The sequence below is a fragment of the Mus caroli genome, unplaced genomic scaffold (assembly GCF_978045245.1).
Source record: "Mus caroli unplaced genomic scaffold, Mus_caroli_1 scaffold_3, whole genome shotgun sequence".
Taxonomy (NCBI): domain Eukaryota; kingdom Metazoa; phylum Chordata; class Mammalia; order Rodentia; family Muridae; genus Mus; species Mus caroli.
In genome coordinates, this window is record NW_028227258.1 from 82,682,705 (window position 1) to 82,708,241 (window position 25,537).

At 44.8% G+C, this 25,537-nt stretch overlaps 1 protein-coding gene across 7 annotated transcripts in view; it reads left to right on the forward strand.

Moving 5' to 3' along the window:
- Fnip2 (folliculin interacting protein 2) overlaps window positions 1-25,537 on the forward strand; it is a 108,709-nt gene that overhangs the window by 13,801 nt on the left and 69,371 nt on the right. Inside the window, exons 1-2 of one of the 7 annotated variants that reach the window (XM_085835823.1) lie at window positions 18,931-19,840; window positions 20,962-21,033. The exons of 2 other annotated variants lie outside the window; for them this stretch is intronic. In XM_085835823.1, coding sequence (XP_085691949.1) covers window positions 19,665-19,840; window positions 20,962-21,033 — 248 coding nt within the window. In that variant the 5' untranslated portion in view covers window positions 18,931-19,664. Of the gene's footprint in view, window positions 1-18,930; window positions 19,841-20,961; window positions 21,034-22,085; window positions 22,943-25,537 lie in introns of those variants that run through there. 4 more of the 7 variants (XM_085835822.1, XM_021157839.3, XM_029475396.2 and 1 more) reach the window with 4 other exon arrangements.

The window sequence follows — 25,537 nt, forward strand, 5'->3', positions numbered from 1 at the left end:
TTAAAAAGCATTACGTTGCACTTGGTATATACACATGCTCGCACGTGTGCATTTGTGTGCTTGCATACGTATGCATGAGGTACAGCACCGAGGTAAACGCTGGGTGTTTTCCTCAGTCGCCCTCGTATTCCTCAGGACAAGGGCTCACTGAATCTAGAGCTCAGGCTGGTCCTGGAGTCACAGACGCACACTGGAGCCCCTGGATTTCACATGGGTCCTGAGGGGCTGGACTCAGGCCCTCATGCTTTCTTTGACCTCGCCGTCTCCCACATTGGTCGCTGACCTGAGTAACTCAAAAGGAAGAGCTCTTGTACGTGAAGACTAAAAAGCGTCTGTAGAGATGGGCATTCTCTAGGCATTATCATTATGCTGATCAGTGACAAACACTTCCCAGTTGTACAGCAGGAAAACTACAGAGTTAGCGTCCTAGGATACCAAGTGATGGATAAACGATGATGAATATTCTAATAGAAACTGTTTACTATAAATTAATAATTCCAAAACCGTTAGGTATCTAAATCATGAACACATCAGCAAATATACAAATAGGTGACCAAGTATTAGAAGGCAAAAAGGAAGTTTAAAAAAAGTGTTGTGATGGGGTGATGATTGCGGACAAACAGCCTGAAACAGTTAAGGTGGGAGCAGTTGTATCTGATGCTATGAAGATATATTTCCATACGTGTTATCCTCCAGTATGCTAAGCACTGCTGTTATTATTGCATGGCTGGTTTGGAGAATGTGTGGAGGGAATGGATGTAACCTCTGCTTACTCCAGCTGACAGTTAACGTACACCTTAGCTCTAGTTGGTGCAGGCAGATTCACAGTCCGTGATTTGTACATCATTGTCTTACCCTGAAGCCCAGTTTGCCCTGGGCTTTGATCTTAATGCTGCTGGCTTGGCTCCTTGTGTTCCTGTCCCAGACTCTATGAGTGCTGCGATTATAGACAGGCATAGCCACACTATAGGGCCAAGCTTTATGCTAAATTCATTTCTTTACATTTCACTATTTATGGGTTGGGCCTGCGTGTGTGTTGATGAATGCATACAGGGTGTACGTATGGAGATCAAAGGACCAACTTTTGGGAGATCTTCCATCCTGTTATCAGGCTCAGTGGCAAGTACTTTACTCAGTGAGATACCTTACACACGCGCGCGTGCGCGCGCGCGCGCACACACACACACACACACACACACACACTCCCCACCCCTGTTATTCTTTACTCCTTTCTTTCTTTTTTTTTCTTTACTCCTTTCTAGTAGTGAGTTTTACAGCTGGGGCCATTGAAGTTAACATTGTATCTAATATTTACTATCAATGGCGAGTGAGCTTGACTTGACCATCCTGTATGCTAAAGTAGCTTGTTGTGGGCCTTTCCTGAGGAGCTGTGAGTAATAGCTTTTCACTCCAGACAAGGCCCTAAGCACAGACCAAAGAAGTGATTCCACCCAAGTCCAGCTTGCTCAACCAGTGCGTTTATTGGGGTGACTTACAGAAGCATGGATGACTAAAGGGCAGCTGCGGCACCAGGAAGCCCATCTGCAGTATGAGTGGGGACTCTTTTGAAAGCTGAGTCCCAGACCACAGGCTGCTCCACAGGAGTCCTTTCCCCAGAGGTTGCTAACTGCTTGTATGAGCGTAGGCAGAGGTCTTATGAGTCTTGTAGGATTTCAGAACCTGGTAAGGTTGGAGGGATTCCTGAGATGTCAGCTTCCCTGGTGCGTGTCCAGGAGGAGATGTTTGAGTTCACAGGAAGGAGCTGGAGAACATGAGTGTCTGGAGGCTTCGTGCCAAGTTCACTCATCAGGACTGTTGTGTTCCACTCGCCAGGCTGTAGCAGGTAATTTCATTGTGGTTGAGGTTCTGCCATGATGGATCTTTTCAGTTTTAATTTGGGTGTTGGGGGGGGGGGGCGGTGGGCAGGAGGGAGGTGGGGATCGAACTCAGGGCCCTACATGTGTTTTACAACTTACTCAGTTCTGATTATTTTAGAACAATTTAGTGCAAGGTACTGAGCCTACAGCTCACCATTTTCTTTCCTTTTTTCTTTTTAGATTTTCTTTCTTTTTATTTTATGTGTATTAGTGTTTGGCTGAATATTTGTGCCCATGGAAGGCAGAAGAAGGCGTTGGATCTCCTGGGCCTGAAGTCACAGTTGGTTGTGAACTGCCATGTCTGTGCCGGGAATCAAACCTGGGTCCTCTGGGAGAGAGAGCATCCAGTGTTCTTAACCATGGAGCCACCTCTCCAGCCCTTGACTATTTGTTTGCCTTCAGAGCTTTATCCCAGAGCTGTCATTAGTTAGGAGAGTACAGCGACCCATGAAGATCAAACTTTGTTTTCTGCCCATATAAAAAATACCTAGAGCAGGACAAGGGCTATACACTTGTAAGTTTAGCATCTGGGAGGCCGAGGCAGAAGGAATGAGAGGGCAGGGTTAGCCTGGGCCACATAATGAGTTCTAGGACAGCCTAGCTCCATTGAATTCCTGAAATAAACAAAACAAACTCGGATGTGGGAGCCTTGGTTAAGTATGATGTGAACATTTGGGAAAGTCCGTTTGCACACGTTCATATCTCCCCGTCTTCCTCAGGAATAGGAGGAGCCCATTCACTCACTGCTTGGGTTTCTTTTGGTCTCATGTAGTTTCAAAGACTGGTCTAGTTTAAGGCTGATTTGCATCAGAGTTTAGCATTATTTTCCTGCTGCTCTGTTTCTGTTGCTATCTTGTCAGGACGGATGGATGGACAGGCGCCTCTTCAGGGTAACTGGGCAGGATGTGGGAATGAGGAAGGGTGAACTATAAGCATGAGAAATAATAAAACCAAATAGTGATATTTAAAGTAACAGCAGGGTTTTGAGATCAAATAACCTGACAGAATGGTAGCATAATTAATAGAAATGGAAACTTAGAAGGAGAAATGATTTTTAAAAGGGAATAAATGCATTTGTAAGCTGCATTGAGGTGAAGTTGAATACTCCCAAGTAATAATGTCTGAAGTCAGAGAGATATTAGCTAATGTTGCCAGAGTACCAGAATTCATCTTTAACTCTTCGGAAACTTTCTTTTTTGTCCCCCTCACACTAACTACTTGGTTAAAATTGCTTTTCCAAGCTCAGGTCAACTGCCATCTGCGATCTTCTTTGCTGATTGCTTCAAAGGGGACACTGGTTCCTTTCAGCTTGTGGACATAGGATTTTATTTCTTTTTATGTGGCAGTTAATAAGCTCTAAGCCTGTTTTTTTTTTTTTTTAAACATTTGTATGTAGGTCTATAATTTGATTTTTGAGACATTTGTGAGGGGGTGGGGGAGGAGTACAGAAAAGGGGGGGGGGCTAGTTTTCATCATAGAAGCTTCTAGAAGTGATAGTGTAATATACTTTATCCTTCTCCAGAAGAAGTGGCCTCTTATTTATGGACAGGTCTCTTTAAAAGTTGCTTCGTATTTTTTTTAAATCCAAAGCCAAAAATACTATATTAGGGTTTGGTGTAGTGGCACATGCTCATAATCCCAGCATGCAAGAGGCAGATGCAGAAGGATGCTGCATGTCTGAGGCCAGCCTGCTCTACATAATCATTTTAAGGCTACCCAGGGCTAAGGAATAAGACCTTGTCCCTAAAAGGCTTTTAAAAAAAAATCTCAAAACAAAACAAAACCCAAGAAAACAAAACCCAAAACTACAACAAAAAACCGGCTGAAAAGGTAGCCCAGTTATTCCAGGCACTGGCTGCTCATGCAGAAGACTTGGTCCAGTTCCAGCCCCCTCATGGTAGCACATAACCATCTGTGTAACTCCAGTTCCAGGCAATCTGACATCCTCTTCTGGCCTCTGAAGGTACCAGGCGTGCACCCAGTGCACATTTGTATATACAGGCAAAGCGCTCATACACATAAAATAAAAATAGTTTTTTAAAAGCCAGAAAACCAAAGAAATGATTGCAAACATTTCCATTACATCATTTATTTATTTTGGTATATGCGCATGTGTGTGGGTGCACATGGAGCTCAGAGGACAACTTTTGATAGTCAGTTCAAACTCATCCACACTGATCTAGGGCTCCAGGATCAAACTTAGGTCCTCATGCTTGACGGAAGGTGACTTTGTCACTGACACACCCTTCTTCCTACCCCCACAAATCGTAGTCTTTGTCTTCATTCTTGTCTTTTTTTTAAGAAGTTGCCACGTTAGGTACTTTTGTACCACTGTGGCTCGTTTCATTCCAGAAACAATTTAAGGTAGGAAAGGCTTCTGAAGGGTTCACTCCATGGCTGTTTAATCGCAGGTCTGTGGTAAAACATGGTGGCAATGGGAGCATGAGGGGGAACTTCCTCATGGTGGGCAGGAAGCAGAGAGAAAAAGACTGGTCGCAGCGCTCCTCAAGCAAACATGGTCCCACTGGCCACAGGCTGCACTCAGGAAAGCACTAAGCTAGTGCCTATTATAGCTCCCCTCTAATCTGGGTATTGCCCTGCTCTGCCCTGCCCCCTCCTGCTCTCTGCACCATACTCTCAGGATTTCCTGGCATTCAGTTTTTGTTAGTAATCAGGTGTGCTGTTGCCACTGTTGTCGTAGCGCAGGGGCCCAAGCCTCTTGGCCTCTTCCCCTTTAGATTAAACTCATCTTGAGTTGAGGCTAAAAACAATGTGCCAGGGAAACTCTGCCGCAGGTGAATGACTTTGACTGGACGTGGGAAAGTGTTTTTTCCAGCTTCAAGGATAGTGGAGAGCAGCTTAATCATGGCAGGGGTGGGTGGGGTACGGAAACTGGTAGAGGACAGGTGTGATGAGAGTTTGCTGTGGACCTGCTGCTTTGGTTCAGTCTGAGGCTATTAAAGGTACATCCAAAGAATGAAGCAGCCGTCTAGGGCTGCAGAATTAACTAAACTGTCTAGGTAAGGTAGTTTGACGCTAATCATGGTTGTCAACTCGACAAACCTGGGAAGAGGGAGCCTCAGTCAACAAACTGCCTCCATCAGATTGGCCTGTAGGCATGCCTGTGGGGCATTTTTGGTTGCTAGTTGATGTAGGTGGGCTCACAGGTCACTGTGGGTGATGCCTGCTGTCCCTAGGCAAGTGAATCTGGGCCAGCTACTGAACAAGCCACGGAGAGCAAACCAGTAAGGAGCATTCCTCCCTTGGTCTCTGCTTCCGTTCCTTTCTGGGCATCTCTCGATGCTGATAGCGCGTGTAAGCCAAATAACCCTCTCTTCCCCCAAGTTGTTTTTGTTCAGTGATTTATCGCAGCAACAGCCATGAAAAGTAGAAGACAAATTGGTACCAGAAGTGGGGTACCTGTGACAACCTGACCATGTTTTGGGGAGGACTGTGGAAGGACTTTGGAACTTCGGGCCAGAAGATCCATCGGTGTTAAGAGCTCTGTGAGATGTTGTTTAGGAGCTTGGAAGATAATGTTGAGAACAGTGCAGAAGATGGAGGCCTGGCTTGTGAAATTTCAGAGGGAAGATTAAAGACTCTTTTCAGGGCCATTGCTATTTTGGATTGTGAAGATTCTGTGGTTCTGGTTAGCTGGGGCTGAAGAATCAGCTGTGATTAACAAGATACCAGAACCACTAGAGTGAAGCCTTTGCATTACTGGGACTATTGATGCTGGTTAGCTGGAGCTAAGAAATTAGCAGTGATTAAGAAGAGACCAGCATCACTGAGGTGACATCTTCTGGGAAGTGTTTTATGAGAGCACAGAGGCTGTGTTCCAGAGATTGCCAAGGTTGTACCTTGGGCTGTGGCTGGACTTAGTAATGTGTAAGAGTTACCCAGGTGGTACTGGTTTTGAAGGCATGAAGGGGTCATGCAGAGCAACTGAGGCTGGGCACTGTGAGAGGCCATGGAAGGCCATTGGTGAAGGTGCAGCCTCAGTTGCAATTGATGGCCCTGGACTGAAGGGATCATGCATTGTTTTGGAGATGCCAGTACCATGAGATGACCACCAAGAACAGCAGCAGCAGTGAGTACAGGCATCTGGAGTCTAGAGGAAAAGCTGTGTGCCACAAAGGACAGGACCCAAGTCCGTGGAGGAACCCAGAGGATTGTGAGTTGGATCCCAGACATTGGACGGTTGGAGATTGATTTTTGCTTTTGATTATGACTGTGCCCTGATATTTTTCCCTCTTGAAGGAAGAAAATATTTTAGTGGATCCCACAGTTAAGAGACTTTTAATTGTAAAAAGACTTTGGATTTTAAAAGATATTGGATATTTTAAAAGGATTGAACTTTTAATATGTAAAGACTGTGGGGCTTTTACAGTTGTTTAGATCTTGGGGATGAATAAGAAACTAAGGGTTGAGGCTTGCTAGACACAAGCTGGAGTTATCACAGAGAAAGGAGCTTCAGTTGGGGAAATGCCTCCATGAGATCCAGCTGTAAGGCATTTTCTCAATTAGTGATCAAGGGGGAAAGGCCCCTTGTGGGTGGGACCATCCCTGGGTTGGTAGTCTTGGGTTCTAGAAGAGAGCAAGCTGAGCAAGTCAGGGGAAGCAAGCCAGTAAGGAACATCCCTCCATGGCCTCTGCATCAGCTCTTGCTTCCTGACCTGCTTGAGTTCCAGTCCTGACTTCCTTGGTGATGAACAGCAATGTGGAAGTGTAAGCCGAATAAACCCTTTCCTCCCCAATTTGCTTCTTAGTCATGATGTTTGTGCAGGAATAGAAGCCCTGACTAAGACAAATTATCGCAGCAACAGCCGTGAAAAGTAGAAATTGACTGGACTTGACACCTTCCCTACCCTCCATCTGTGAGTCCACACTCTGAAAGGAGCTGTGTGTGTGTGTATGTGTGTGTGTATGTGTGTGTATGTGTGTGTCTGCGTGTGTATGTATGTGTGGGTGTGTATGTGTGGGTGTATATTTGTGTGTGTATGTGTATGTGTGTGTGTGTATGTGGGTGTGTATGTGTGTATGTATGTATGTGTATGTTTGTGTGCGTATATGTGTGTATGTGTATGTCTGCTCATGTGTGTGTATATGTGTGTGTGTATGTGTGTGTATGTGTGTATGTATGTGTGTGTATGTGTGTGCATGTTTGTGTGTGTGTGCATGTATGTGTGTGTATATGTGTGTGTATGTGTGTGTGTATGTGTGTATGTATGTGTGTGTGTATGTGTGTGCATGTTTGTGTGTGTGTGCATGTATGTGTGTATGTCTGTATGTCTGTGTATATGTGTGTATGTCTGTGTGTGTGTGTTGGCTCTTACTTCCTGAGGAACGTTGTTTCCTCACTTACTAGGATAATGCCTTCTGTGGTATTTGCCATGAACTATCACAACCTCTTAATATGATGCTTCTGACGTATGTCTTGAGCTAGAAGGATAAGCCTAAAAATGAATTTGTCTGATCTCTCTGTTGGGAAAAACAATTCATTTTCAAACTCACTACAGGCATTTTTGACCTGTGAGGTTCTTTCCCACTTACCAAGCAGGTAACCAATCAGCTCTGGATGCCTTTAAGGTGTTCAGACCCAGTTCAGTTTTGCCATCAACTAGCAGGATATCCATGGGGAGGTAGCATCATGTCCCACAGGCTGAGGACTTCCCCTTGCAGATGCCAGTGCCAGGTGGTTTCTTATGGTGTGGCCTACCAGTGGTAAATCAGGGTTCCCACAACCCTCTCTGCAGGCTTGATTAGTGGGCTTGAGTCATTCACAAAACTCAAGGACACAGGTGGAAGCTGTGGCATTTTTTTGGAAGGTGCTATCCTCCACAGCCTCATCTTTCTGGAAGCTCTTCCAGACTCATTCTTTGAGGTCCTGGTGGAAATTGCATGGACTTGATGGAAGTGCAGGCACAGCGTTGAAGTGTGATTGGAAAGGTCTGCTCTAAGACTAATAGACTGGATGGAACCATGAGGCCTTCTCTCCAGGAAGCGCACCTTCTTTCTCCTGAGTATGGGGCAAGACCCCACCTGAAGTGAGAGTTTTGTCTCCTAGCAGACAAGGTAGGTCAGAAAAGGGGGAGGGAACATGGCTGTGGAGAAGACATTGTGGTGCCTATGGCCTGTTGCTCTAGTGTCTGTAGTCATTCAAGATCACGGACTGACGAGTCCTATTCCAGGTGTGGGAGCTGGAATGCACTGCCCTGCGGGAGTTGAGTTTGAGAAGGTTCCTTCCTCCTTATTCTATCAAGCGGTATGATGGGAGCTGACTGCACGCCAAGATGAAGACACTGGAGGCCTTGCAGAAGTGCTCAGCAAAGAATTGCTAAACAGTTTGGTCTCTCTGTTCAATAGAGTCCTTCATTTTACATTTCCCTTCACTTTTCGCTTGGATTTTGAGAGTCTCTAGTCCAAGCTGCCCTTGTTGTCCTCTCCCTCCTGCCTCTTTGAATGCTGAGATGGTTGGCATCTGCCACCAGGCCTGGCTCTCTATGTGATTCTCCATAGCTAAACCATAATTAGAATTTGTTGCCAGTTTTCTGAAAGAGGAATGGGTTAGGGGTCAGGGAAGATGGAGAAAGAAGCCAGGAGTGAATGAGGTGAGGTGGTGGTTGTCTTAAGCATTGCTTCGAGTTCCCTCTGAAGTCTTATTTTTATTTTTTAGTGTTTTTCATTTTTGTTATTGTCACTTAAATTTTATTTTGTACAGTGTGTGTGTAAGTCAAAGGATAGCTTGTGGAAATTGGTTCTCTATTTCTGCCACATGGGTCCTGGGGATGGAACTCAGGGTGTCAGGTTTCCCCCCACCCCCCAACAGTTTGTATATTGGCATACTTGGAATACAGAGATTACTTACTTAAAATCAGCTGCTGTTGAAAATACTGGACGTTTTCTGTTTCCCCCACAAGCTTATGCAGAGTAGCGCCCCCTTGCTCAGCAGTTCATTCCCCTACAGTCGCTGCAGTTCATGCTATACACAGAAGCTTTGAACATAGGTGAAAGGTGGTGGTGCTGGGGGCACGGACAGCGCATTGTCCTTTTCCATGAGATCCAGAGAGGAGTTAACATTCTCCTTCTCCATCTAGAAACTTTCTTCCCTGAGAGGAGGCAGAGTTAAGTGTGGGTATAGTACTTGCTAAGAATATTTACAACTGCCTCCTATATTTCAGGGACTGTGCTAGAGTCTAGCACGAGGCTGTGAAGTGAGACATGGCGTACTTTCAGGGAGCTAGAGTTAACAAAGCAACAGAAAACTCACACTGCTATTCAGTACAGACAGTGTGATCCTTGCCGGTTCACCTGTTCTCTGCAGTGTGTTTGTAACCTTCTGCGGTGATAGCCCATCCCTGTACACACTAGTTTTGATGTTCACTGTATAGGTTTATCATCCATCTCACGGCTAAATTTTTCAGTTCCCTTGTCATGTGATTTTCGTTATTATGGCATTTAAGTCTGGTGAATAAGAAGATCCAGCAAATAGGGGTACCGATCCCTCTCAGTTCTGTTTGTGTAGGGGTTGGGGAGACAGGCAGCTTCCTCCCAACAGTCACTGGTAACTTTGGACCCTGCATTTCAGCCATCAACATCCGCTACTCACCAGGCATTGGACCTCCTTTTCATTTCTCTCTGGTCTCAGTGACGGAAGCTGGAAGTGGAAAGCGGCAAATCACTTGCCATCATTGTGGTTTGGAATCTGTGCCTCCCAGCTCAGTACAGTGGCAACACACAGCTGGGGCTACTGCAAATGTGTCTAATCTGAGTGGAGATGACCTCTAAACCACTGAGGTATGGTGACATGCTGTAGTCCCTGGACTTCAGAGGCTGAAGTGGGAGGACTGTTGAGGCCAGTCTGGTTTAAAGACTAATCAGTCGATTTCAGATGTGGTCCATGTTCTTGAGAAATCTGTTACCTAGCTCTGGAATTCAGAAAGGACATGGTGACATCGCCGTGGGGTGACATGGGAAGAGAGTGATGCTTAACAGTGGCAGCTGGAGCGCTAATGCTGGTGGAAGAGGTGACATCCAAGGCTTGCTGTCAGTGGACACCAACCTCATACCTGCCTTTATGACAGTCCTGCACAGTCCAGATGTCCTTGCAAAATTAAGACCCTGGACAAGAGAAGACAGACTGTCTTCTAAGGTACACACGCCACATGCTGTGGAGGAAGAGTTGAGGCGCAGTTATAGCTAGGCCGTTCTGAACTCTAAGAAGCAGCTCTTTCCAAGTCCATTCTGTCTTCCTGTGGAGGATGTTGGAGCATTTCTTCAGAACAGGGCCATTGTGGGAAATTCTAACCGAGTGAACGACCTTGGTTTCTTCCTAGTGAGGTTACAAGGTCGGGCTTGGAAAGTTCCTTGGAAGATGTTTTAGACAGAAGATTTGGTGTAGTTACAGGTGTTAAAATTGTGGTCTAAGGGGCCTTTGTCAGTGGGAGAGACGATTTGGAAGCTAATTATTTCATAGTTATAATTCTCTACCTTGTATTGATTTATTCTGCAGTTTACTGTTCTCTGTGGACTTTGCAGAATCTATTTTAGATTGTGTAATTTCTTGGAGATTCCAGAGAACCGGCTGCATTTTGTGAGGTTGGAATTGAAGTGAGGAGGTGACTGATTTTAGTAAGATCATCTGCCAGGTGTTGTCGCCTTCGTGTTGTGTGAATCTCATGCCGTCCTCTCTGAGCTGTCAGCACACAAACAGTGTGTACTCTAGGCCTTGTGCAGACAGACAGACAGACAGCACATCCCATTAGTCTAGAGGTCCAGAGGTTTTCAGAGGGTTTCTCAGCTGCTCACATGCAGTATTTCAAAGCCCTTAGAGCTGGATAGAGTCAGAGCTGAGCAGACTAAGACTAGGGATGCTTGAGTAGTTTTCCTGAGTCACATGGACAGTGAGTAACTGGGGCCAGAACTAGGTGTGCTTGTCTTCTCTCCCAGCTTTCTGTTCCTGGTGTGACCAGCAGGGCCCCATGAGCTGACCCCTCCCCGCTGCATGCTCAGATGCCTCCTGAGTTCCTGGTACTCAGGCTTACCATGAGGCACTTACTCAGATATGTCTGCTGATTCACAGTTCAACATCCTTTTCCTTGCTTTCCCTTCTCATAAATTGATTTCTACATATTCGTAAGCAGCAGATGTAGCTTTTTTTTTCCTACTAGAACCTAAAGAATGTTGAGTCTTTCTTAATTAGTCATGCATTTGTTACATAGGAAGCTTTTAAATTAAATTAAATTAAATTTAATTTAATTTTTTGATTTTTTTTCGAGACAGGGTTTCTCTGTGTAGCCCTGGCTGTCCTGGAACTCACTCTGTAGACCAGGCTGGCCTCAAACTCAGAAATCCGCCTGCCTCTGCCTCTGCCTTTGCCTCCCAAGTGCTGGGATTAAAGGCGTGCACCACCACTGCCCGGCTTAATTTTAATTTTGTTCTGATATAAATCATGGTTGTTACCCATCAATCTAACATAGAAAGAAGACAAGAGAGAGTCATCTTTTTTTTTTTTTTTTTTGGTTTTTCGAGACAGGGTTTCTCTTTATAGCTCTGGATGTCCTGGAGCTCACTTTGTAGACCAGGCTGGCCTCGAACTCAGAAATCCGCCTGCCTCTGCCTCCCGAGTGCTGGGATTAAAGGCGTGCGCCGAGAGTCATCTTTTAACAGATACTTATTTTATTAATATGTGTGTGTGTGTTTAAATTTAGTTACTTGTTCAGTTGGTTTTGAGACAGGGTCTTATGTAACCTACCTGGTCTACATAGTGTCTTAGTCAGGGTTTCTATTCCTGCACAAATATCATGACCAAGAAGCAAATTGGGGAGGAAAGGGTTTATTCGGATTACACTTCCATGCTGCTGTTCATCACCAAGGAAGTCAGGACTGGAACTCAAGCAGGTCAGAAAGCAGGAACTGATGCAGAGGCCATGGAGGGATGTTCTTTACTGGCTTGCTTCCCCTGGCTTGCTCAGCCTGCTCTCTTCTAGAACCCAAGACTACCAGCCCAGAGATGGTCCCACCCACAAGGGGCCTTTCCCCCGTGATCACTAATTGAGAAAATGCCTTACAGTTGGATCTCATGGAGGCATTTCCTCAACTGAAGCTCCTTTCTCTGTGATAACTCCAGCTTATGTCAAGTTGACACAAAACTAGCCAGTATAACATAGCCCCTATACCAAAACTTAGTGCATATTATTGGTTAGGGATTTTAGCACATAGCTAGCTGCTTAGCACTTGAGAGGTGGATGGTGCGGGATCATGCATTCAGGTCATCCTAGCTCGAGGCTGGTCTGGGATATATGAGATCTTGTCTCCAAAAGCCAGAAGAAAAACAAGCATTAAATAAAACACCCAGATACCCTCAGAGTTCAGCGCTGGAGCTCTAGCTCCGGCAACTCCCTGAGTTGCTCTCCCTGCCCCCAAGTTAAAAATGTAAGAGAGGCCTTTTCACAAAGAGTCTCTTTCAGGGAGACTCAGGAACAGATCTAATGTGGGCCAGGTGTGTGGAGCACAAGACATATGAGGAAGTAGAGAGGATTGTGAAAAATAAGGCTTACCACAGAGGGCCTCCCTGCTGATCCAACATGGCTAAAACTTAGCTGTGGTTAGAGCATGTGAAATGAGGCTTCTGGGTGCTGCGTGTCTTATGACCCTGGCCATATATAGCTCTCTGCAGTGCATGCTCAGTAAGGAGCGACGGGGTGCAAAGGATTTGTGGAGAAGTTAATTGTTATAGCTTTACATCCAAATAAAAGAGAAGCGGGGGCTCTGAAACATTCTTGTGTAAGTCCATTTCCAAACCTATTTTCTCCAGATGATAAGATTCTGGTAAGAATAATATAGTGTTGACCATGGCAGCACATGGCAGTACATACCTGCATTGAGGAGAGGGAGGCATAAGGATCAGAAAATTCAGAGTCATCTTTGGCTACATAGAACATTTGAGGACAGCCTGGGGTATATAAGATGCTGGCCGTTCCCCCCACCCCAAAAGAAAAGAATGTCTACAAATGCTCTTCAGAGTTCCAGATACCTCTGCTTGCAACTGTGTGCCCTGCTCACATGATTTTTAGGAAATGAGAGACCTGTGAATGATTCCAGACGTGATGGACTCAATCCAACAATAGCTTAGCTTCCAAAGTTCTAAATAGGACTGGACTATTGATGCCTTTGCTAAGGTCCAATTCTGGTGACAACCTGCAGACATCAGAGTTAAATTTTAAAAGTTATGTAATGCTTGTTGCTAATGTTTTCCAATGGTTGATAATCTTTTTTTATATATATATTTAATGTGTATGAGTGTTTTGCTCAAATGTGTGTATGTGCACCATGTGTGTGCCTAGTGCCTTCGGGGGGCAGAGGAGGACATTGAATCCCCTGAAACTGGAATTATGAATGGTTGTGAGCCACTGTGTGGGTCCTTTATGAGAGCAAGTGCTTATAACCACAGAGCTGTCTCTTTAGTCATGTAACTGTTGATAATCTTAAAATAAGTATGGCTGTCATTAATTTTACCCAAACAGAGGAATCGGCTGCAAAATTATACATAAGAAAGAAAGACTGTATTTGAGGTCTCTGATACTGGACTTTATAGGAAAAAAAGCAAAACCTTAAAAAACAAACAAAACATTGAAAGTCTATCTCTTTTTTTAAAAATTTATTTTATTTATATAAGTACGCTGTAGCTGTCTTCAGACACACCAGAAGAGGGCATCAGATCCCATTACAGATGGTTGTAAGCCACCATGTGGTTGCTGGGAATTGACCTCAGGACCTTGGAAGAGCAGCCAGTGCTCTTAACGGCTGAGCCAACTCTCCAGCCCGAAAGTCTATCTTAATGCTTGCAGAGAGAGCTAGTTATTTTTCTCAGACAGTGCCCCTTGGGACAGTGAGACTACAAGCATGGGACAACCTCCTATTGCTTTCTCTTGTTACAACTCCATTTTATCACAGCTCTTATCAGGGCTACTTTTTTACTGGATAGGCTGGGGAACCCCTGCAACCTTCTCACCTCCCCTATTTCTGTGCTGTCAGCAGGCAGCCACTTCCTCAGATAACCTTTGAATAGCATTTTTTAAAAGGTAATGTGAATAGTTTAAAAATTTCCCAAGAGAGTGAGATGGTTCAGAGGGTAAAGGCACTTGCCACTGAGCCTGAGGACCCAGGTTCGATCCCACATGGTGGAAGTAGAGAACCAGCTCTGACCTCCAGGCACAGTACTCTACCACACCCGCAGGCACACACACAACATGATTATAATTAAGCAGTGTTTTCCCCGAGTGGGTTGTTTTGCTCCTTAGCATTAAAGAAGAGCAGTGAGAGCCTGCACCCTACCCACCTAGCTGAGTGCCAGGCTGGGCAGTCAAATGGCAGCAGGATGGACATCCATCCCATGGTGTACTTGGCTCCTGCACAGGGGATGTTTACAGGTGAGCAGGGCAGGGTTCATGGCAAGGTGTCTGATAAGAGACCCAGTCACCCACAGAGCATATGACTGGGGCCTTGTCCTCAGAGCTAACTTAGAATCCAAACATAAGTGGCAAAGGATTCAAGGTAATAGAAAACATTTTGACTCAATGCAGTAATATCTGGTGGTTTGTACAGATGGCCACACCCAGGTGGGTACCTCTTGACAGAACAGTGTGAGGATGCTCATGAGTGAGCCTAACGCTCACCCAGGGCAAGTTATGGCCTGGCTACTGAGGAATCACAAGCTTTGGCTTCTTTCCTTCCTTCTCTCTCCCTTCCTCTTCTACCACACCTTTCTCTGCTCTCCTTTGTCTGCTCTCAGTTTCTGACTCCCTCCTGCCCTCCATCCTCTCTCCTCTCCTCTCTTTTCTTCATGATGCTGCACTACCAGGCAAGTGGGCTAGCCCTAGCTCTAAGCTACATACTCTACACTCAGTGTGTCTTTAATTTTTGAAACAAGATCTTAGTAATTTGCCTAGGTTGTCCTTGAACTCACTATATAGAACATGGAGGCCTTACACTTATCATCCCTCTGCCTCAGTCTCTTGGGTAGCTGTGATTACAGGTGCATGGCCGTGCACAGCTGTTTTTTCCCTTCCCTATGTTTGGTTCTCTCTGTCTGTTAAAAGGCCACATCACTACTGCCCACTTCCTGTGATTGAGAGAAACCCAGGGAACAATTCCTGGCATGCAAAATAAGCACTCCATGAATCTAGCTAACTATTATCTGTGCTGGACAACCGAGTTTGTATATGTTGCCAAATTTCCTGACTGTCATGCTTGTCTGACGAGTGCAGATAATATCGGGTGTGTTTTGGCACAGATAGGCAGGGGTATTATTTTATTACACGCTGAGTGGGCCTTGTGAGGATGAGCTGCTATTGAGTCGCTACCTACTACCTCTGATCACATTTCTGACCAGCCTGGTTCCAGTCTTCAATCTGGCTCTGAAGCCCTTCTCCTAAAGCACACTGCAGCAAAAAGTTCTTCCACTCCCTAACCTTAGTCCGCTCACTGTAGGCTGCCATGAGATCTGCCTTTCTTCCTCCTTTTCTCGTTTCTTTTCTTTCTTGAGTCTCTTGTAGGCCATGTTGGCCTCAAACTATGTAACTGAGGATGGCCTTGAACTCTTTTTTTTTTTTTTTTTTTTTTTTTTTTTTGAGACAGGGTTTCTCTGTATCAATCACCCTGGCTGTCCTGGAACTCACTCTGTAGACCAGGCTGGCCTCAAACTCAGAAATCCGCCTGCCTCTGCCTCCCAAGTGCTGGGATTAAAGGCGGGCCTTGAACTCTTGATCTTCTTGCTTCTACTACCTCTGGGGTGCTGGGATTACAGGTCTGTGCCATGAGTGTTAGGTTTTGTTTTTTCATGTAACTCAAGATACTTGCTGACATCACATGTACTTGATTTGTAGCCCAGGATGACCTTGAACTGGTTTTGTGTGTGTGCATGCATTCAGTTGTCTTTGTCAGCCACTTTCTACCTTGTTTTGGGTAGGCCCGCCAGGGTGAGACAGAGAAACCCTGTCTTAAAAAAACAAAAAACAAAAACAACAACAAAAAAGAGTTCAAGGCCCGGGCGTCTCCCCGTGTATGTGTCCTCAGTGCTGAGAGTTCAGGCATGCAGTGCTGTGCCTGGCTTTATAAGGATGCTGAGACTGGAGCTCAGGCAATCATCCTTGCCCAGCAAGCACTTTACTGGCAGAGCCATCTCTACAGCCATAGCCTTGGCTGTCTGACCTCTCAAGTGCTGGGATAACAGATGTGTGCTACCACACCTGGTGTTCCTTTTTAAAATTTCAATACATTGCATTCTGGGTTATAATATGCAGAAAACTACATATTTTACTTAGTTAATGCTTAGATCTCCAATATTGAGATCAAGAAACAGCACCTTTTAATACTCTCAAGTCTGCTCTTAGACACCACATTTTGAAAAGTCACAGCTATGGCATCAGTTGTCTGGAGATGAACGAGAGAAAGACACAGTAAAGGGTTGGATGTGATACTGTGGCCTGCGGTTCTGTTTGTTTCTCGTGATGATAAGGTGAATTGGTAGAGAAGGATTGTTTAAGTGGGTTATTCGATGTGGGTACACTGCAGGAGCTGGGCCAGGCTTTAGGTTTTTCTTCTCTTCTCTAACCCATTCCTCAGTTGTGGCTCTTGAGTTGGGTTTTCATTATGTATAATGTATCGTGAACACTGCTTCCCCTTTTGCAGTGTGTGGTTAGAGAGATACGGAAATGCACCAGTACTTAGCCTGAAGCTTTCCTGCCTTGAATTCTCCTTACTCTTCATTAGGTGTGGAAACTCACAGACCCCTGGTGTCCAGTCTTAGAGTTCAGGTGGTCCTGCAGCAGTGGGCTGAATGGTTTTGGAGAAGACTCCATGTATGACAGGAAACAGTGCTGTGGACGGTCAGAGATTCTTATTAAAGGCAGCAGGCACATTGAGTACCATTGCTATCTGAGTGATATGCCGTTCATTGGTAGAAACTTGCTGTCCTGTAGGACCGCTTCAGTGCCTGGGATTTGTGAATGGAAACAGTGCAACAGCAGTTTAAGAGAGTTTAACAGCAGTTTGAGAGGCCGGGCCTGTGTTAGGAGTAGCACATATATAGCATTTGTGAGGTCCTGGTGTCAACCCCATCACCAAAAACTACAACCTGTATCCATTCCTTTCAGATATTGCAGGGCTTCATTGTACCTCAGTACTCCCTGGCCCTGCCTCCTAACATTGGAAGTTTGCTGTGCTATATGACCCAGCCAGCTGAGGCCGCAGAGGTTGCAGGCAGTGTGCTGAGCTGTGGGGTCTAGTCAGGGACGGCAGATGATTTTAGGTACTCTCTCTTTTCTGTAATGTGTGGGGGAGCTTTGTGAGGAAGATAGGGAAGGCCCACGAGTAGGGCTACAAATAAAACGTGATAATTGTGGTATGTGTGGTTTTAGCATTTGAGTAGAGTACCCAGCGCGATTACACACCATCGGTTATTCTTGTTTTAAATTATATGTATGTGGATCTTGGATAAGGGATAAAATAGGTGTATTTATGACATTATTTGGAATTACTTTGGAAATAGCAGTTTTGTGGCTAAACAACTAAGTATGTGTATAATGTTGAAAAAGAATTTCATGACAGCTGGTGGTATAGCACAATGGTTAGAATACTTGCCTAGCACGTATAAAGCCCTGAGTTCTATCTTCGTATACCTCCCCTCTTTTTTAAAAAAAAAAAAAAAAAGTGTTTTATGATCCTTCCTTACATACTAGTTAAGTACAGGTTGAAGTTTTAAGCCAAAATATCATTTATTTTATTATTACTATTTTTTTAAAGACAGTCTCATGTACCTCAGGCTGGTCTCAGACTGTCTCTGCATTCTTAGTGGTGAGACTTGTGTGGTTTACCACTCTCAGTTTCTGAGGTGCTGGGGACTAAATGTCAGGCCTCAGGCATGCTAGCCAAGCCAAATCAGCCCCCATATTCATTTTTTTATACAAAAAGTGAGATGCATTTCTCTAACACATCTGTATAGAATTCAGGATTTGAGCCCTTTTTGTTGTTTGCTTGTTTGAGGCAGAGTTTCTCTGTGTAACAACCCTGGCTGTCCTGTACTCGATTTGTAGCCTAGGCTGGCCTTGAACTCACAGAGATCTGTCTATCTCCCAGTGCTAGGATTAAAGGTGCGTGCCATCCTCCCACCCACACTTCCCACCCACCCCTGCAGTTTATGTCGTATTTAAAGCATTATCCTGTTAGTCTTGAGCCTGCCCTCTCGTTTCTTCTGCAAGTTTAGTCTGAGCATCAGATGACTGGGAGATGCTGATTGGTTCTTCAGTAGGCCATTTGTGTCCTCAAGCTGTCCTGTCCCTTAAACTGGAACTAATTTTCATAATATTTGGATATTCCCTGTTTGTTTGTTTGTTTTTTTGTTTTTTGAGTTATTTTAGACAGTTTAAAGGTAAAAAAGAACCCATGGCCAGTTTGTGGCCGGGGGTCAAAACTTCCTGCAAAAAGGAATTCATTCTCTCCTAATCTAGGTCTTTCTTCACACCATCAATTTAGCAGTTGCCACAGAGAAGACAATTCATTGTCATAGGTGTGTTGCAATCTGAAACTTGGAAGTCTTTTTTTTTTTTTTTTTTAAGTTCATGGAGAGGGGCGGGTTCCGGTCCCATGTACAGCATGTAAAATGTCTTAAATCAACTGAGGTCTGGGCCTGGCATCCCTGTTTTTCCTTACCTTAAATTAGTGGGTAATTAATAAAGATACTTTTAGGATTAAGACCATAGAGCCAGCCAATGGTTCACCTCACCTTAGGGATGGACCCAGTAGTACTTTCTTCAACCTAATTCCAGGCAAAAGGAATTGGTCTCATCACTCTGCTGTTGGTTTCTAGCCTTGACCTGTGTTTAGGGGGCCTGTGGGTTTTATTCTTAAAGGAAAACGCTTTCTCCGTGGATCACCAGCTCAAATTTATCTCCTAACATTCCCATATCCAGGTGAGCTATGTTGATGTCAGAAGCCAGAACTGTTCTAGGGCTCTGGTAATTCAGGGCTTTTCTCAGCTTGAATAAGCCCAGGAATTCAAATGCAAGAGTTAGAAGGCTTTTTACCATCAGTTGCCTCTCATCATCATTACTTTCCCCCGTCCCCACTCATACCATGGCCAGAGTATGCCCCAGCTCTGCTTCTCATCCCACACATGTCTCCTTCTACATATTAAGATCTCCATTCGACTCTTGTGGGTAGCCATCCTTCACTCACTGTGGACAGAGTTTTGCAAGGTTGTGGAGTAGGAGCTGTCAGCTGATCCTTACTCACATGAGAACCATTAAGAGGGTGGTGTGGCCAATGTCAGAGCAACCTTGCAGCTGAAGGTTTACCCAGAGCCACATGAGCTGGGCTCGTGACTAGTGAAGGCAGGGCTGCTCGTAAACTCAGCTCGGGATGCAGTTGGTGTGAGTCAGTGCAAGCTGCTGGACCTGTTGAGTGCGCTTGAGTGCAGGCAGAGGAAAAGCAGGGAGAGATTTGTACTTGTCTACTTTATTATGGGTTTACTGAGAGCACATCCGCTTCTAGAAGTCATCCTGGGCTTCATTTGCATGATGAATGAACGTCCCTTTTTTTAAGCTCCCAAAAGAGGAAGTTAGTAGTAGCTGGGCTCACGTGCTGTGCTTGGAGGGAAATGGTCTTTAGTCTGGAGCTGCTGCTGCTCGGCACCGTGGCATATCCCTCAGATAATGAAGGAACTTTCCAGAGTGGGCTAGTCCACACTGCTGGTCAGGATCAACTGAAGAGCATCTGTGCTCTCAGGAGATGTGTGGTGGTACAGCAGACAGCACAAACTGGCCAGTAGGCCAACAGGAGTCAGCCAGATGTCTGACCGATGCGACTTACAGTGCTGGGAGGATTTTCAAGACACTCGTATGTGCAAAGATTCCAAAATGTACCAGAGGAGGACGCGACACAAATTCCACAGTGCTCAACCACAGGTATGGATGTTTTGTTCTGTTTCAGTCTGGAAAATACTAACCTCACTGGACTCTTAAGAAGTTTTATTGATTTGAATTATGTTTTCAAGAATGCTTTACGTAGGAGAAATGTAGTTATTGGTGACTTGTAGAAACAAGTCCTTTCCTCTGTAGAAAAGATGTAGGTAGGCACAGGTATCCGTAGTGGCTCTTAGGAGTCTGTCACTATGTTAACTTCTTAAGTTACCTCTGCTGGGGCCAACTTGTGTGGAATCGATTGTGTCCTCTTTTGGAATGCTGAGCTTTATAAGGCAAAAGGTAAAGCTCTGAGCTTTATCTTAGCACACAGAGGGCCAGAGGACAGGCAAGGACTGGAGATCTGCTTTGTGGGAGTGCTGAATCCAGCTGCTGAGGGAGAACCTGGTTCGACTCTGGAAAATGCCTTTTGTGAGAAGGGATGTGTATGACAAACTAACTTGAATAGCGAGCTTAGCCATAAGGAACACAGTCGGACCTGTTGTACTTATATTCTTTCTAGTTACTTTATATACTTTTTTAGATGTATTTAATTTATTTATATGTATAGGTTGTTTTGTCTGTATTTCTGTGCACCACTTACATGCCTGGTGCCAGGAAGGCCAGAGGACGTCAGATCTTATAGAACTGGAATTAAAGATGGTTCTGAGCTACCACATGGTTTCTGGGAATTGAACCTGGACCTTCTGGAAGAGCAGCCAATGCTCTTAACCATAGAGCCATCTCTCCCAGCCCCTTTATCTACTCTGGAAGAATTTCTCTAGTAGTGGAACTTAATTCAAACGGTCATTTCCCAAGAGTGGTTCACATGCTGTCTGCTCTTCCAAAGGCACCTGTTCATAGAGCAAGAGGTCAATGAAGGATGTGGACCATGAGAACACTGAGGATGGCACTTTGATGTGTGTGCTCTTATCTGCTCCTATCAGGAAAGAAGGGTTGAGTGGTGGGGTAGTGGAGCTCCACCTCTGGGAGGCAACCCCGGGGCTGACTGCGGCATGCTACTGCTGAGCTATGGGGTAAGCTCAGGTTGTTGTAAAAGAGTCTTCTCTGGGAGTTCAAAACAGCATCATTAGGACATTCTCCCTTATGTTTTTTTATTCTTCTAGATTTCCAAATCCCAGCACTCGGGAGGCAGAGGCAGGCGGATTTCTGAGTTTGAGGCCAGCCTGGTCTACAAAGTGAGTTCCAGGACAGCCAGAGCTATACAGAGAAACCCTGTCTCGAAAAACCAAAAAAAAAAAAAAAAAAGATTTCCAAATCCCCAAGATGTTATTTGGGGTGGCCATCCATAAAGGATAATAGCCTGGATCATGGCAATTTCTTTAAAATTTGTAAAAAACAAAAACAAAACCCAAAAACTTTGTGTGAGTGAGTGGTTTTCAAATGTTTAATAAACTTCTTTTGTTATGACTTTAATAATTTTCACATAGATACTACTTTAAATATCAGAATGCTTTGCAACCTGGTTTTTTTTCCCCATTTAACTTTAAAAAAAATTTTGTTCCTAGTGCTTGAAAAGATTAAAGATATATTTTCTGTATTTGAGTTTTGTGCAGTAAAAATGACCCTATGGTCGAAACATACGTGTATTCAGAATGATCTAGCTGCACTCAGTTGATACCAGCTTTGTTGGTACCATCCAGAGGAGCATAGCAGTCAGCAGCCAGTTGAACATGTCTTCCCTCTCTCCACCAGTCCGACTCTGCTCACATCAGTGGTGAGCTGCTTTAGTCTGATTGACACGTGTTGACTGTGTCATCCACAGCACAAGTGTGCTATCTTCTGTCTTCATGTCTGACTCAGTGGCCAGGGGAACTCAGTGGTTCACTGGCCTAGTTCGTTTCTTCCAGGGGCAATTTGGGTTGCCTCCAGAACACAAGTGTCTTGCCCCACCCAGGAAAATGTGTTTGAAATTCACTGGAATTCATTTCAGGTAAGACCAGTTGCTTCTGTTCCCCTTCCTTCAATCTTTAAAATGCATGTGTGGGCTGGTAAGATGGCTCAGCAGATAAAGGTGCTTGCTGTGAATCTTCACAGCCTGAGTTCAGTCTGTAGCACTCATAGTGGAAGGAGAGCACAGACTCCCCACAAAGTGTCTTCTGACCTCCAGATGATGCTATGGTGTGTGTGTGTGTGTGTGTGTGTGTGTGATACTTGAGAGCCACACAGACATAAATAAAAGGAAATCTATCTCTCTGTTTATCTATCTATCTATCTATATGCATATATTTGTTACTTATTGTATTTTGCTGGCTTGCAGAATTCATTGTAGAGTCTTGACTAACCCCAGTGGTAGTTTTACATTATTGACAAGAGCTTGCACCGTTGGGATCTGGCCCCAGATTGCTCACTGTTTGCTGAAGTAGTGTGGCAGTCAGAGAAATGTACAGTTCACTTTTTGCACTTACACATCTTACGTTGTTTGTTACAGGTCTTAGTTGAGCATACTGATGAGCTGAGGCCTTTTATTTACTTACTTTTGTCTCCTTCATGATTTTCCAATTATGTGAAAAAGGAAAGACCCAATGAGTAGAACAGTCATGTGGGATACATAGGTAGCACTGGGCCCGGGACTGCCAGTGCTGCAGCAGCCCAGTGCAGAAAGTGCATCCTAGCATCTCACTGTGGCTCACAGGGAGAAGCCCGGTTCTGTATCTTCACTTCCATATTCCTGTGTTTCTGTAATGACAACAGTTCATAGAATTCCATAATCATGGTTTGCTAATAAAGAATTCTTTCCTAAGAGCGCAATTGAAATCTGGTAAATTTGCAGTATGCAGGGTATGTGGTATAGTTTTCAAATAGTTGTTTCTAACCTCTTTCTTTAAATGTAGATTGTAGCAAAGCTGCTGATTTTTAATTTTTCACTTTTTTCCTGAAAACTCTGAGAAGGCCATAGAATTGTTCCTGAGGGATCTTGGGAATGTTTGCCAACTGTATATGAGAAATACTCTCTCAAGCCTAAGAGGAAGGTTGGCCTGGCCTCGTATTGTCATCGGAGTGGAGAGGAACTGAAGTAAACACTTCAGGGCCAGTTGTGCTTTGCAGTTTCAGATCTGCAAGTTTGACTTCAGAAGAAATTGAACGGTACGTCGTGGGGGCTGGGAGGAACTCAGGTGGAGCTGGTCCTGTGCCTGGATCATGGCCAGCATCCAGCCCCGGTGCCAAACCATACCACACTGTGATCAGCAGCATGGCAGGGAGAGGAGCCGTTGGGTGAAAACCATTTTAAAAGGAAAAGCTGCAGATTGCCTGACGTGGCTTAACGAGTTTTCTTTAGTGAACTGTTGTGGAGATAAGTGGCCCCGAGCATGGAAGATGACTGATGCAAAGCCACTTGTAGTTTTAAAGACAGAGCTACTAAGGTGGCCAACTGCACAATCCCTTAGACTTTTGTAAAAGGCCCTTAAAAGAAAAGTGTAGGCTCCGGGCGTGGGAAGTATTTTTCACTCTGTGCTGCACATGGAAACTGTGAAAAACATTCTGCTTAATAGGAAATGTGTTAGTTGGACAGGTTGAATGGAGAAGGGAGAGAAAACAAAACACAACACAAACAAATGACAGCAAACAAATGAAAACCCCAGCCAAAACCCCAGAGCTGGCCGTCACGGGTTTGTGACTGCTGGGTGTGACTCCTCTGTTAGTGTTGACCACGGCCAAGTTCCACCCTCCCCACGTTCCTTCCCAGTTCACTGTTTATGTACAATGAGGAATTCTCTTTTACTGACTGTAGAGTAAATTCCCACTGGTGGGTGATTCTGATTTGCGGATGTAATCGGAAGCTAAGGGAACACAGAAGGAATGCTGTGGGAATTTAATACTGTAACAGTTTCGGGAAGTTTTCCTCTCTTCTGGGACTCATCCATTACTAAGTGAGAGTCAGAACAGTACACATTCAGGGATTGTCACAGAAGCAGATGACTGGCCTAAGTTTTGTCTGGGATTTATTTTCATAAGCATTGATGATAGCTGGGCACTTGTTAGTAATCCCAGGCCAGAGTGACAGTGCCCCTTCGTCCCTGCAGTCTGCAGGCCAGCTCTTGGGCAGCTGCTGAAGCGTTTCTGCTCCGTTTCCTGTGCTGAGCTTGGGTGCCTGCTGGACTGCTGCACAGTTCCTGGCTCTCCTGTTCTCATTGCTGTTGTGAGTTAGGCTCTGGTTTAGCCTGTCTTAGGGTTTCATTATTTTCAGAAGCTGGTTAAGTGCTGGACAGAGAGCAGCAAGCCCTGGTGGTGACCTGAGTGTAAAGGAACTCCAAACCCACACTGAACCACAGGGCAAACCTAAGCAGAGCTCCAGAAATCACCTTGTCTGTCTCCACACACTCAGGACCTTCCTCCCACGGAGGCATTTACATAATAGCACATTATTACCCAGAGTCAATTCATATTTGAGTTCACTCAGTGTTATACATGTTAGTTTTGACAGGTGAGACTTATATAGAGTAATCTCAGTACCCTGGAAATCAGCTTCATCTGTCTCCTAAATAGAAACGATCTTTCTCAGAATGTCACTCGACTGGAATCATACAACAGACAACCTTTTCAGATTGGATGCCTTCACTTAGAGACACCCATTGAAAGTTACTCCTTGTCTAGCCACGGCTTGATAGCTCAGTTCTCTTTAGCTCGGAAGCATCTGTTGGCTATTTTCTTACCTAGTGAACAACTTGGTCGCTTCCAATCCAGGTGTTTGCAGTTCATCGGTGAAGCTGCTGTAAACATCTGTGGACAGAGTTTTGCTTGTATGTTTTATCTCAGTTGTGGATCGTATGAGAAGGATGTGCTCCAGCTGGTGAGGACATGCCAGGTTATCTCCCAGAGCGACTCTACCTCTTGCAATGCATGAGAACCAACATTTGGATGGTCTGTGTTCTAGATTTTGCTCACTCTACTAGATTTGTGGTTGATACCTCACTTCTGGTGTGTGTTTTCCTGGGTCTTTCCTTTTGTTTTGTTTCTGAGACAGGGACTTGCTGAGGCTGACCTGGAGCTCACTGTGTAGACCAGGCTAAACATGAACTTGTAGTGATCCTCTCGCCTCTTCAACACTGTGCAGGGCTGATTTGCGTTGCTCTCATGATAGGAGACGTGGAGCACTTTCCTTGCTGCCCGTTCTCTTTGTGAAGTGCCCAATCACATCTCTTGTCTATTTTTGAAATCGTGCTGTCTTTTTTTTTTTTTTTTTTTTTTTTTTTGGTTTTTCGAGACAGGGTTTCTCTGTGTAGCCCAGCTGTCCTGGAACTCACTCTGTAGACCAGGCTGGCCTCGAACTCAGAGATCCGCCTGCCTCTGCCTCCCAAGTGCTGGGCATAAAGGCGTGCGCCACCACGCCCGGCCGTGCTGTCTTTTTAACATTAAAACATATATTAAATATTAATCTTGTCTTAGGTATATAAGTGCTTGCCTGCATTTGTGTGCAGCATTGCGCATGCCTGGTGCCTGAGAAGTCACCATATGCCCCAGAACTCAAGTTGGTTGTGAGTCACCCTCCGTGTGGGTACTGAGAACTGAATTCAGGTCTTCTCTTCTGCAAGAGCAAGTGCTCCTAACCACTGAGCCATCTTTCCAGCGGAATATTTGTTTGTTTCTTTAGTTGGTTGATTTTGTTGTAGTTGTTTTGTTTGTTGTTGTTGTTATTGTTGTTTTGATACAGTCTTTCTATGTAATCCTGCCTGGCCTGGA